At 55.0% G+C, this 12,356-nt stretch overlaps 1 protein-coding gene across 2 annotated transcripts in view; it reads left to right on the forward strand.

Moving 5' to 3' along the window:
- LOC102995977 (nectin-1) overlaps positions 1-12,356 on the forward strand; it is a 69,322-nt gene that overhangs the window by 40,190 nt on the left and 16,776 nt on the right. Inside the window, exons 2-3 of one of the 2 annotated variants that reach the window (XM_055091556.1) lie at positions 11,347-11,571; positions 11,887-12,237. In XM_055091556.1, coding sequence (XP_054947531.1) covers positions 11,922-12,237 — 316 coding nt within the window. In that variant the 5' untranslated portion in view covers positions 11,347-11,571; positions 11,887-11,921. The remainder of the gene's footprint in view (positions 1-11,346; positions 11,572-11,886; positions 12,238-12,356) is intronic. The other variant, XM_007124222.4, reaches the window with a different exon arrangement.

Consider the following 12,356-nt stretch of genomic DNA (forward strand, 5'->3'; position numbering starts at 1 on the left):
AAAAAAAAAAAAAAACACATTTGCTGAGGGGAATCCGGGCTGCGGTGTGTCTACTGCGAGATATGTCGTCTGCTGCAGCCGGGGTGGAGACGGCTGGCGTCGGCCGCAGAGAGGGGACCTGTCTGAATCCTGGCCTGAGAGCCAGGCGGTTCCAGGTCTTTGAAGCCTCAAAAGCCTGGCCAGGCCGGGAGAAATCCAGGCTGTGTAGTGAGGGGCGTGGAGCTGGAGAGCGTGCAGGCTTTGCAGGGCTGAGACCTCAGGGCCGCAGCTTGCTTGGGTGAGAAGAATATTTTTCACCTTATGGTCTGGAGTGAGGAAGGAAGTGGGGCCGGGTGCTAGGAACTGGGGCAGAGGACAGAGGAAAGAATCAGGAGGTGGCAAGTGGGAAGCAAGCGGAGGATATGGGGTTGGGGGTCAGACAAGAGGTCAGGTGGACCTACACACTTTGGGGGTGTAGCTTCCTGGTTTCCATCAAGAAGGAGGAGATTCAGGCCCTGACCTGCTTCCCTTCCATGCAGATGTGAGGCTTCACCTTCTGTCTCTGTCCTCCGCCCCTACCTGGCCACACCGTGCTGTGTCCTCCTGTACAGGCCCCCCTCCTTGGCTAATGTGCAATTTCCAGGAAGCTGCAGTCAGACCTGAGAAATGGCTAACCCTGGCCTGGGACCCCAGCTGGCTCACAGCCTTCTCCAACCACTTGAGGCCCCCTTATGCTTACGAGATGCCAGGCATTGAGCTGAAGTCCTGATCTTTCCACTCAGTAGGGGAAATGCTATGACAGGTGTATGCTGAGGTCCTGGGACCCTCGGGGTGTAGGAACACCTCACTCATGGGGGAAGGGGGGGAAAGCCTCCCCAAAAGTCAAGGCTAAGGTCATTCAGGAAGGATGAAGAGGTGTGGGCAGGTAGCAGGGTATGTAGGTTTTTTTGTTTTTTTGTTTGTTTGTTTTGTTTTTAATTAATTAATTATTTTTTTTTATTTTTCTTTTTTGCCTGTCTTGGGTCTTTGTTTCTGTGCGAGGGCTTTCTCTAGTTGCGGTGAGCGGGAGCCACTCTTCATCGCGGTGCGCGGGCCTCTCACTGTCGCGGGCTCTCTTGTTGCGGAGCACAGGCTCCAGACGCGCAGGCTCAGTCATTGCGGCGCACGGGCTTAATTGCTCCGCGGCATGTGGGATCTTCCCAGACCAGGGCTCGAACCTGTGTCCCCTGCATCGGCAGGCAGATTCTCAACCACTGCGCCACCAGGGAAGCCCCGGGGCATGTGTTTTTAACGGAAGGAAGAACGCGGCAGGGAACTGGTGGTCTTGTCCCATGTGGCAGAGGAGAGAGAACAGGCAGTGGGGAGGCAGCTGGAGTCTCGGACGCCCGAGATGGGGTCCAGAGCCCAAAAGGACTTTGGACTTGATCCTGAGGGCTGTAGGAAGCCATGGAAGGATTTTAAATCAAGAATGATTTGTATTTTCGAGAGCAGAAAATGGATTAGAGGGGGAAGGCTGGAGGCAAGTATGTATCCTTGGCATTATAGTACAGTAGACTGGGCGAGAGATGATGGTGGCCTGCACCAGGGGCAAGGCTTGGGGAGAAGAAGGGGACAGGACGGCAGAGGTGAGATGGTAGGTGCTGGGTTCAAAGGAAAGGGGTTGGGATTTACTTCACTGGGGGTTCCCAGCCCAGGAATGTTGAGAAAATAAGGAAGTGAGCCTCTGCTGGAGGTGCGGGTAGGTAGGAAAGGGGCTGAGCTGGAGGGAGGGGACTTAGGAGGAGTCTGGATTGGGGCCAGTACGGATGGAGAACAAAGGTGAATTCAAAAGCATTTAGGAGCTAGCACCAGCTGTGCTTGGTGATTACATGGCCGTGGAATAGCTCTGTGCGCCCCGGCTCTGCCGTCGTGCGGCCTGGATTTTCCTGGCATTCCACTTGATCTGGGAGGTCTTCTTGGAGGAGATGGGCAGTATACAGAGGTAGAGCACCTGCTGGTAGAGAAGTTCCAGAGGCTGATCCAGGGAAGGTGCAGAGCAGGGGCAGAGAGAGAGCTGGACAGGTGACATCCAAAGTGGAGTCCTCCAGGGACATGGGGTCCAGCACTCTCATTTTACAGAAAAGGAAACTAAGGTCAGAGAAGCAAACTGCCCTACCTAAGGCCATACAGAAAAAAGTGACCGAGTAGTGGGGGCCAGAGCCCACCTCTCCCAATTTCCAGTAAGTACCCTCCCTTCCCACCATCCGGCCAGACGAAAGGTGACAGGATGAGCAGAACAGAGAGGACCGAGGGGTGGAGCCTGAAGGCTAGAGACGGAGGGGGCAGAGCCGAGAGAGGCTCCCTGTTTCTGGGATGCCAGGAGTGGAGTCAGGGGCTGCTCAAGACCAGCCTACCCTGGGCTTTGGGGATGGGCAGCCAGCGTGAGAACAGGCTTGGAGCAGAGCCGTCCAGGTGTCCCTGGCCACTTGCTCCTCAGTGGGAGAAGGCAAAACCCAGCTCCCTGATTCATCCCCATCCCCCAACCTATCCTCCTAGGGTCCAGGGAGAGATGGGACCAGAGCAGGCCCCACCGCCACCGCTCCCCGGGGGCTTCCGCACTGCCAGAGAGCGGGCCCGGCCCAGCCCGTCTGGAAGATCCCGGGCTTCCACTCCGGCTCCTTCTGGGGCTTTTCCCAGGCTGCCGCGCCCCCTCCTCTCCCACGCACTGTGCTTACCCGCCCCAGGCGCCGGGCGCCAGCCCCACAGCCCATCATTAACCAGCTCCATGTGGGGAGTTGAAGAGGGTGTGCATCAGCCAAGAGGAAAACATTGGCAGTTTCTGTGACCCCAATTGAGGGGTGGAGACGCCTGGGTTCGGACAGTAGCAATTAGCCCCTGTCTGTGGGATCATGGGATGTTATCACCTCTGCTGGTAAGGTGGATGTGGAGGGGACGCAAGGCTCCAGGACACCTGGGGCCGTCCCAGTAGGCACTGCTCCCAGAGGGAATCCCACCAAGCAAAGCCCCTGCACTGCAGGAGACAGGGGGAGCATTAGTGCTGAGCTAACCGTGGCACCGGGCCGGGCTGCTCAGCCTAGGCTCGGCCCTCACGCCTTCTTGCCATGTGCAGACCCAGTGAGGGGGGGCTAGGGGTGCAGGGCCGAGATCTGGGCCAGCTGCCACTTCTCTGTTTCCTCACTGAGCCCTCTGCCCTGGCTCACCCCGGACCCCATCCTGGATGTAGAGGAGAGGCTGGAGGCTGGAGATGCAGCCTGGGCACTTCGGGAGCTCCACAACTAATAGCGAAACATGCCCAGGGCATAGATACGAGACGGGACAAGTTCAAAGGACTTCAGTGAGAGCCCTGCTCATGTGGGTTCTTGCTGGCAGAACGATTGGGTCCAGGCGACACTGATTGGGAAAATCTTCCCAGAGGAGGGGACCCTAGGAAGGAGATTCCTTCCGAATCTCACCCTCTACCTCATTAGCCTCTCCCCCATGACGTTAGGCCATGACACCAGAAAGTGAGGAGCTAGGCAGCCCTGGGAGTTGACATTTGGAGGAGTGGCTGCACTGGGGTGGGGGTGGGGGGACCTATAACCTTTAGGTCACTGTGCTGACTCAGCAGGGTTTCGTCTGGAGGCTCTCCCCGCTGCAATGGGTGAGTCATTCCCACTTACCACTTAACTGGTTTCTCACTGGATGTCCTGTTCCTTTCTACCAGTTCCAGGGCAGGGAGCAGGGGAGCATCCCTGGAAAGCCCTAGAGATGGATCCCAAAGGATGCCAATTTCAGAGAGGCCCCTTCTGCAGGGCCCAGTGCCTCCCACCCAGGCCAGGCCTGCCACTTCTGCCCACCCAACTGAGGGCACCAGGGCCGAGTCTCAGGAAAGGAATGGGGCACCGAAGAAGAGGTAGCCTGTGCCAGAAATCTCTGAATCCCCTGGCCCCTGTCCTCCCCTTCACCCACCACATGGGCCCAGTCCCAGCCTGCTCAGCTGGGGAGAGAGGGGTCTGAGGTTTCAAAGGTGGGGACAAACTGGTCGAGGTGGGTACGGGGAGGAGAGCAGCCCCCTCTCTGGGCCACACCCCGCTGCGTGGGAACCCATGGCCCCAGCCTCGGATTAGCTCGATGGCAGGTGGGGCAGGCGGGCAGGGCCCCGGGGAGCAGGTTTGTCGGCTGCGGCTGAGGAGCCTTTGTGTTTTGTTGCTGAGCTGGGGCTTTTGCAGGTCCGTGACGTCTCAGGGGCCAGCCTGATGCCTGCCTTGTTGGCTCAGCACTTCTGAGAAGCCACGAAGGCAGCCCAAATTGCCCGACCCCAGCGCCAGTGGGGAAACTGAGGCACGTATGCACAGGTGCCCGGGACCTGGGTCCCAGACCCTGGAGCTCATAGGGTGGCCAGGGAGAAAATAGGCAGGGCATGAGGTCAGGAAAAGAAACAGACTCATTCTTTGGTATCCTTAGGATGCAAGAACCCCTCTGCTGGGACTTCCCTGGTAGTCCAGTGGTAAAGAATCTGCCTTCCAATGCAGGGGATGCAGGTTCGATCCCTGGTCGGGGAACTAAGATCCCACATGCCATGGGACAACTAAGCCCGCATGCCACAACTACTGAGCTCACGTGCCTCAACTAGAGAGCCCACGTGCCGCAAACTACAGAGCCCACACACTCTGGAGCCCACACGCCACAACTAGAGAGAAGTCTGCATGCCGCAGTGAAGAGCCCGAGCGAAGATCCCCGCGTGCCGCAACTAAGACCAGACACAGACAAAAATAATTAATTAAATAAATAAATAGAACAGCATTTTTAAAAAAAGAATAGGAAAACAAACTAGAGAGAGGAAAAAAAAAAAAAAGAACCCCTCTGCCAAGGACACAGGTCCACAGGTCCCAGTGGATCTCTTCACCCTCACTCCCCACCGCCCTGGCTTTTTCCTGCTCTGTACATAGCAGCCTCCTGCAAGTGCCCCCGACCTGGGCTCCCAAAAGTCCCTGTTTCTGACCTTGCACCTGACACGTAGTCACTGGACTCCGATGGGGGCTCCATCCCTGGCCCCCAGCCCCTTGACCCACCTGCCCGCCAAGCCCAGCGCAGGTAGCCCGCAGGCACTGTGGCTGCAGTATTGTAACTGGTATTTTTGTGCCATTTCTCCAAAGGAGCAATGGAGGCACTGAGATTACACAGGAGGGACACCACCCAAAATGAGGCCCTGGAGTGTTAGCTTGAGAGCCTGAGTCTATTTTTTTTTTAATTTATTTTTGGCTGTGTTGGGTCTTTGTTGCTGTGTGCGGGCTTTCTCTAGTTGCAGCAAGTGGGGGCCACTCTTCTTTGCGGTGCACGGGCTTCTCATTGTCGTGGCTTCTCTTGTTGCAGAGCACGGGCTCCAGGCATGCAGGCTTCAGTAGTTGTGGCACGTGGGCTCTGGAGCTCAGGCTCAGTAGTTGTGGCGCACGGGCTTAATTGCTCCGCGGCATGTGGGATCTTCCCGGACCAGGGCTCGAACCTGTGTCCCCTGCACTGGCAGGCGGACTCTTAACCACTGTGCCACCAGGGAAGCTCCCCTGAGTCTATTTTTATGGCAGGTTAGGAAGAGCACTGGGCTGGGTCCTGCTGTTCTGTGTTCCTGAGCAAGTGACCCAACTGCTCTGGACCCTTGTCTCCTCCTTTGTAAAATGATGGGTTGCATGGTCCATTGAGCTCCACTGTGCTACCATTTTGGTGGTCCTGGTTCTCACATCTGGGTCAGCCTCTGCTTCTCATGTAAGAGGGCGACTGTGGAGAAAGAAGAGATGGTACCTTCTGTGGACCAGCCCTAGCTGCTTGGGGAACCAGAGAGAGTCTGTAGAGTACTCTCCAAGCCCTGGACCCTGCCAGCATCAGCCATGACATGATCAGCTCAACCCAAGGTCAAACCTGCTCCTTCCCTCTCCCACAGGAACTTGCAGTCTATTTGGAGACGGGAGGATACAGTAGAAAACATGCTAAACACACATGCCAGGAAACAAAAAAAGGTACAGATTCATATTATGTGCAGTTGGGCAATGAATAGAGGTGTCAACTAAGTAGGAGGAGTCCAGAAGGACTTCCTGGAAGAGGGGGACTAGAAGCACACAGTACAGTGCCTAGTACTGGGTAGGTGCTCGATAAATATTTGTTGAATGAATGCCAGGAAGGGAGGCCTCCTGCTTCATAAATGAGAAATAATGATGATGATGATGGTGACTGTGATGATGATGATGGTGATGATTGTGATGTTGGTGGTGGTGATGATGATAGCAACTAACGTTAACTGAGCATTTAATTTTGTGCAAAGTGCTGTCCTCGAGTTTCACATTTACTTGTTTAATCGTTACAACTTTTATAATAGGTATTATTATAATCCCCATTTTACAGATGTGCATCCTCAGTGCAAACTGAGGCACAGAGAGGTTAAGTCATTTGCCCAAATTTTCACAGCTCGTAGGTGACAGAGGGGGCATGCAAACCCACACTGTCTGGCTCTTCACAACCCACCATACTGCCTGATGGGGATGGTGACCTCTTCAGAGGGTGGGAGGAGCTTGGGCAAGGTAGGGGAGACATAAGCATCAGTTTTCGGGCTGTCAGGGCTGGAGTGCTTGGTGGAGAGGCATGGACCAGCCGAGAGGAGGGGCTGTGTGGTCTCCAAGGGGACTCCCCTGCAGTGCACCCCTTCTCTCAGGCCTTCCAGAGAAGGCTTACAATCCACCTCATCCTGCACAGAGGAGGGCCCTTCTCCTGGGTCCCCACCCTCAACTAGCCCTTTCTCACTTTTCAGTGGTGCCTGCAGCATTCTGACCCTGGCTGTCAGAGTCACTGGGGTAGAGTGTGCCCTGCTCTCTGAAAGCCTCCCAATCTGCCCAATCTAAACAATGAGGGACATACTCCCCTCACCCCTGCATCCCCCAACCAAGACACGTGGATTGGGTTCTAGGTCCCTAAGCCTAAAGTGGGGGGAAAGGTAAGGGAGGGTCTTCAGCCCTTACCAGTCTTCCCAGCCCCTCCCAGTTCCACAACTCTAGGATCCCCGCCCTCAGTGACCCCAAACCCCATACTCCAAGCGTTCCCTTATGCCCACCCGCCAGGGTCCCCTCACCAGCCCTGCTAAGAGCAGCAGTTCTGGGTGCTTTCACCAAAAACATTTTTACTGCAAACATTTTGCCACATAACTAATTGGCCATGAGGCAATTTTGCCATGAAAGAGAAAATAACTGGTTGACAGTTTGGTTTGACAGTTTGGTTTCAACTAGTTGAGATGTGCTAGCGTTTCTTCCAGTTAGTGACGTTACTGATGGCTTTATCAAGCTGACAGAAGATGATGGTTTTCCCCAAGAGTTGGTTTTGTATTTTGAAACCCACTACATTGGAGGAGAAAGAGGCCAAGGGCCTCAAAGGCACAGAGTTGAGCCTACATTTCCCATAGAACTTTTTGGAAAGTCTATCAATGGACATAAGACAATGTGCTGAGAACACACAGCAGTGCAGAGGCTTTCCCAACACAACACAAATTTCAGTTACAAACATGCACCCTAGTGTTTGGAAACTGATACCTCTCTTAACGAAGGAAGAAATTTTAGCAGAAAAGAAGAAGTTCGATACCAAATGAGGAGACAAATCAACAAATGTATAAAATAATATGAACGAAAGACTTGGAAGACAAGTGCTTACTGCTTAGACAAGTACAACCCACAAAAGAAAATCAGTTCTTTGCACGGTATTGCCATGCATCTACACACATTTTATTTATTTATTTATTTATTTTTTTTTTATTTTTGGCTGCATTGGGTCTTCATTGCTGTGCGCGGGCTTTCTCTGGTTGCAGTGAGCGGGGCTACTCTTCATTGCAGTGTGTGGGCTTCTCACTGTGGTGGCTTCTCTTGTTGCAGAGCACAAGCTCTAGGTGCACAGGCTTCAGTAGTTGCAGCACACAGGCTCAGTAGTTGCAGCACGTGGGCCCTAGGGCACACGGGCTTTAGTAGTTGTGGCACGTGGGCTCAGTAGTTGTGGCACACGGGCTTAGTTGCTTTTTGGCTGCATTGGGTCTTCATTGCTGTGCGCGGGCTTTCTCTGGTTGCAGTGAGCGGGGCTACTCTTCATTGCAGTGTGTGGGCTTCTCACTGTGGTGGCTTCTCTTGTTGCAGAGCACAAGCTCTAGGTGCACAGGCTTCAGTAGTTGCAGCACACAGGCTCAGTAGTTGCAGCACGTGGGCCCTAGGGCACACGGGCTTTAGTAGTTGTGGCACGTGGGCTCAGTAGTTGTGGCACACGGGCTTAGTTGCTCCACGGCATGTGGGATCTTCCTGGGCCAGGGATCGAACCCGTGTCTCCAGCATCAGCAGGCAGATTCTTAACCACTGCACCACCAGGGAAGTCCCTACGCACATTTTATACTCAAATATTTTGTATTTTGCAATAAGGTCTTTTTAATTTTGTTACTCATTTTTCCTGTTTCATTATGACCTTTTTTTTTTTTTTTTTTTTTTTTTTTTTGCGGTACGCGGGCCTCTCACTGTTGTGGCCTCTCCCGTTGCGGAGCGCAGGCTCAGCGGCCATGGCTCACGGGCCCAGCCGCTCCGTGGCATGTGGGATCTTCCCGGACCGGGGCACGAACCCGTGTCCCCTGCAGCGGCAGGCGGACTCTCAACCACTGCGCCACCAGGGAAGCCCCTATCTTTTTCGGCAAAATTGCCTTACGGACAATTAGTTATGCGGCAAGAAATGTGGCAGAGGCATCTGCGGCAAAGATGCTTACAGTGGAAATAGCAGACAAGGCTGACAGTAAGCTGTCGGCAGAGAGGCCCGTGTCAGGATGCACCTGCCTGCTCCTTAGAGGTCCTCCCGCCTGCCTGCCTGCTCTTCACGGGGGCAGAGGGCCAGGAGCCCAGGGAACCCACTTAGTGCGCAGTGAGCGGGCACCCAGGCACCTTCCTCACTGCCCCGCCTGCCATGGGGTTGCTTCTGGGAGAGTCACACAGGAGAGGAGACAGCAGCCTCAACCCCAAAACAGACGTGGGATGGGGAGGGCCACCTCAGCCTGGTGAGGCGCTGATGGGTGAGAGGGGGCTTCTGGGGCACCTGAGCCCCTGGCAGAAGCCTCTCCTCCCCACGCCCAGGCCGCAGTCAGCCGTGTCGCCTCTTGGCGCTCACAGCTCTGCAGGGTGAGGTCACTGCTGAGGACGTGGCGAATGAATGTCAGCCTGTGCTCCAGGCACTGAACCCTCCCTGTCCCTACATCCCCAGCGGGTGAAAGGAGATGGGGTGGCGGCGGGCTTGGTGGGCTGTGTCCCGCTGTAGGCCCCGCTGTGCCCTGGCACCAATCCCAAGGTGTATCCTGGTGCCTACACCCCTACCCACCCCCCCCACCGTGGCCCGAGCCTTCCCAACTGGCTTTTCCTGTTCCCGGCTTTGTGTGGTGAAAGTTCCCCAATTATACCCACATCATCTCAGCTGCTGGGCAGCCTCCAGCAGGCTTGGTGAGTAGAGGCTGGGGCGTGTGGGAGGGAGCACCCACTTACCCTGGCTAGGGCTTAGCCGCTTGCCAACTGGCCAGTCAGCAGGAGTACTGGGCTTACTGGCCCACTGACTTCACTGTGAGACTGTGTCAGGGGTGAGGCCACAGCTGGGCTGGGCTGCAGTTCAGGGAATCAGACTGGCCAGAAGGGACCATTGACATTGTGGAGTCCAGCCTGCTCCCTTGCAGGGGAGGAAAAGAGGGCTCGGGAAGGGGAAGTGACCCGCCAAGGTGCCCAGGCGAGCTCAAGACGGAGCCGGGCTAGAAGCCAGCCCTCCTGACCCCCTGCTGGGTGTCTCCTGCATGGTTCTCCCACCAGCCCACAGTGTTCTCTGCCGGGGACATGTCAGAACCCCCCATACCGGCCAAGGAGACGGCTGGAGAGGTGGGGTGGTGGTACCCCGGGTGGACCTTGAAGGGCTGTGTGGACGTGAGCGGGCATAGAGAAGGGGACCGTCAGGGAAGCTTTCAGAGCGTGTATAAGTAAGTATAATAAGTAATAATTAATAGTAATTAACTAATAATAAATAGTAAGTATAATAAGTATATAAAGATATACTTATTCAGCCGGCATGTCTTGAGTGGCTACTGTGTGCCAAATACAGGGGATACCGCGGTGCCTGGAGAGACCTGGCCTGTACCTTCTTGAGGGGAGGCGTAGGGGCCAGCATACTTCACTGACCGTGGTCTCGGGACCCTTCAGAGGAGTGTGGCCTGCTCACACCTCCATCATGCAGAGGCAAGCATAAGCCCTGAGTTCCCGGTCTGGAGCAGCAGACTCCCTTAGTGGGGGGCGCATTTAGGCCATCCCTCGGGCTCTGGGTCAGTCCAGGGCCTGACACTGATGTAATTGATGGCACTCAATAAAGTAACTGAGTGAAACAAGAGTGGAAGGACGGCTGATGACAGAGCTCAGGAGTGAGCCCACTGGAGGGAATGACTGAGCCAAGTTCAGAGTTAAGGAAAAGCTCAAACACAAGCCACTTGAGATGGAATAAAGCAAAATCGGTAGGGAGACTAGAGGGAATTTATTCATTCATCCAATGCCACTGATCACTCCCTCCCTCTTGCAAATCTCTCCTCTCACGGCTTCCAGTGCCATTTGTCTGGCCACAAATGTTTACTGAGCACCTACTGTGTGCTGGATACTGGGCTAGGCGCTGGGGCTACAGGGATGGCAAAGACACAGACGCTGCTCTGGAGGAGCTCACCGTCTGGCAGAGGAGAAGCCAGAGGTGTGAACGACCACGTTCCGCAGAAAAGAGCTGTACTAGGGTTGGGAGGATCAGGGGAGCTTCCCGAAGGAGGCGGCCTGAGTGGGAGATCCATAGGTGGAAAAGGGGCAGGGCCTTCCAGGGAACCATAGGAGCAGGAGCCTAGACGTGTAGCGTCTACGGCTCTGTGCTCCTTGGAGGCTGGGACTGAATCGCTCATTGACGTGACTCCAGTGCTGATAATAGACTCAGAAATTGATACATAAATGGGAAGAGGGAGAAGGAACACGGAAATATGGCACGTTCTGAGGAGGGGTCCAGTCTGACCTGGTTGGAAGGCCTCATGTATGGAGAGACGTGGACAGAAAGGCAGGACCCAGGTGATGAGGACGTCAAATGCCAAGTTAAGACATCCAGACTTGATTGTGAAGGCGAGTTAGAGCCAGAGAGGCTGAGCCTTGTGCAGCTGCCTTGCTGGGTAAGAGGGGCCAAGCCAGTGCACCCCAGGGCCCGGGCCCTCGGCCCTTCCTGAGGGAGAAGACAGTGGAGGTGGCCATAATGATGGCCACTGTGGGCCCCGGTGCTCCCCCAGCGCTTCCTGCCTCCTGACGCTTTCTCATCCGTCCTACCATTTGGTTCTCCTAGCAACCTGTGAGCTAGAGAGGACTGGATTATCCGCCCCATTTATCAGACGAGGGAACCGAGGCCCAGGAAGGTGAAGCAGCTGGTGGCCCCTCTGCTGAGCCTCTGCTCAAAAAGCAGCACATTCAACCCTCATCAAAAATAAGGGTGTGGACGGATATTTACTGCCATGGAGCAACATTGATGATATATCACTAAGTGAAAAGACAGTTTATGGAACAGATTACGGTATGGTTCTGATTTTGTTTAAAAAAAAAAAAAAAAACAGATGGTTACCTGGCTATATAGAGAAGAATGTAAAAGAGAACACTTCCTATCAGATGATCAGTGATCTGTCTGCGTGGTGGATTCATGGGTTGTTGTCATTTTCTTCTCAGTATTTTTTAGTATTGCCCACGACAGTGTTTCTATAACAAGCAATTATTATTTTAGAGTCAGAATTTTTTAAATAATGCCTACTGGAAAATAGAAGACCAGCGCACAGGGAGTTGGGGCGGGGGCTGTGGCTGTCCCTGACCACCCTCTGCCATCTCCCTCGACCAGGCGCCCACACCCAGGTGGTCCAGGTGAACGACTCCATGTACGGTTTCATCGGCACGGACGTGGTGCTGCACTGCAGCTTCGCCAACCCGCTGCCCGGCGTGAAGATCACCCAGGTCACGTGGCAGAAGGCCACCAATGGCTCCAAGCAGAACGTGGCCATCTACAACCCGGCCATGGGCGTCTCGGTGCTGGCCCCCTACCGCGAGCGCGTGGAGTTCCTGCGGCCCTCCTTCACAGATGGCACCATTCGCCTCTCCCGCCTGGAGCTGGAGGATGAGGGCGTCTACATCTGCGAGTTTGCCACCTTCCCTGCCGGCAATCGAGAGAGCCAGCTCAATCTCACCGTGATGGGTAAGCTGACCTGAGCACTCCTCGCTGCTTGGGTGGGGCCTGTGGCCTGGGGGCTTGGCCATCTTCAGTGGCCCCAGATGCTCTCCTTGGGTCGGCATGCTCCCGTGCTCTGGACGTGG

Source organism: Physeter macrocephalus, chromosome 16 (genome assembly GCF_002837175.3).
Source record: "Physeter macrocephalus isolate SW-GA chromosome 16, ASM283717v5, whole genome shotgun sequence".
NCBI lineage: Eukaryota > Metazoa > Chordata > Mammalia > Artiodactyla > Physeteridae > Physeter > Physeter macrocephalus.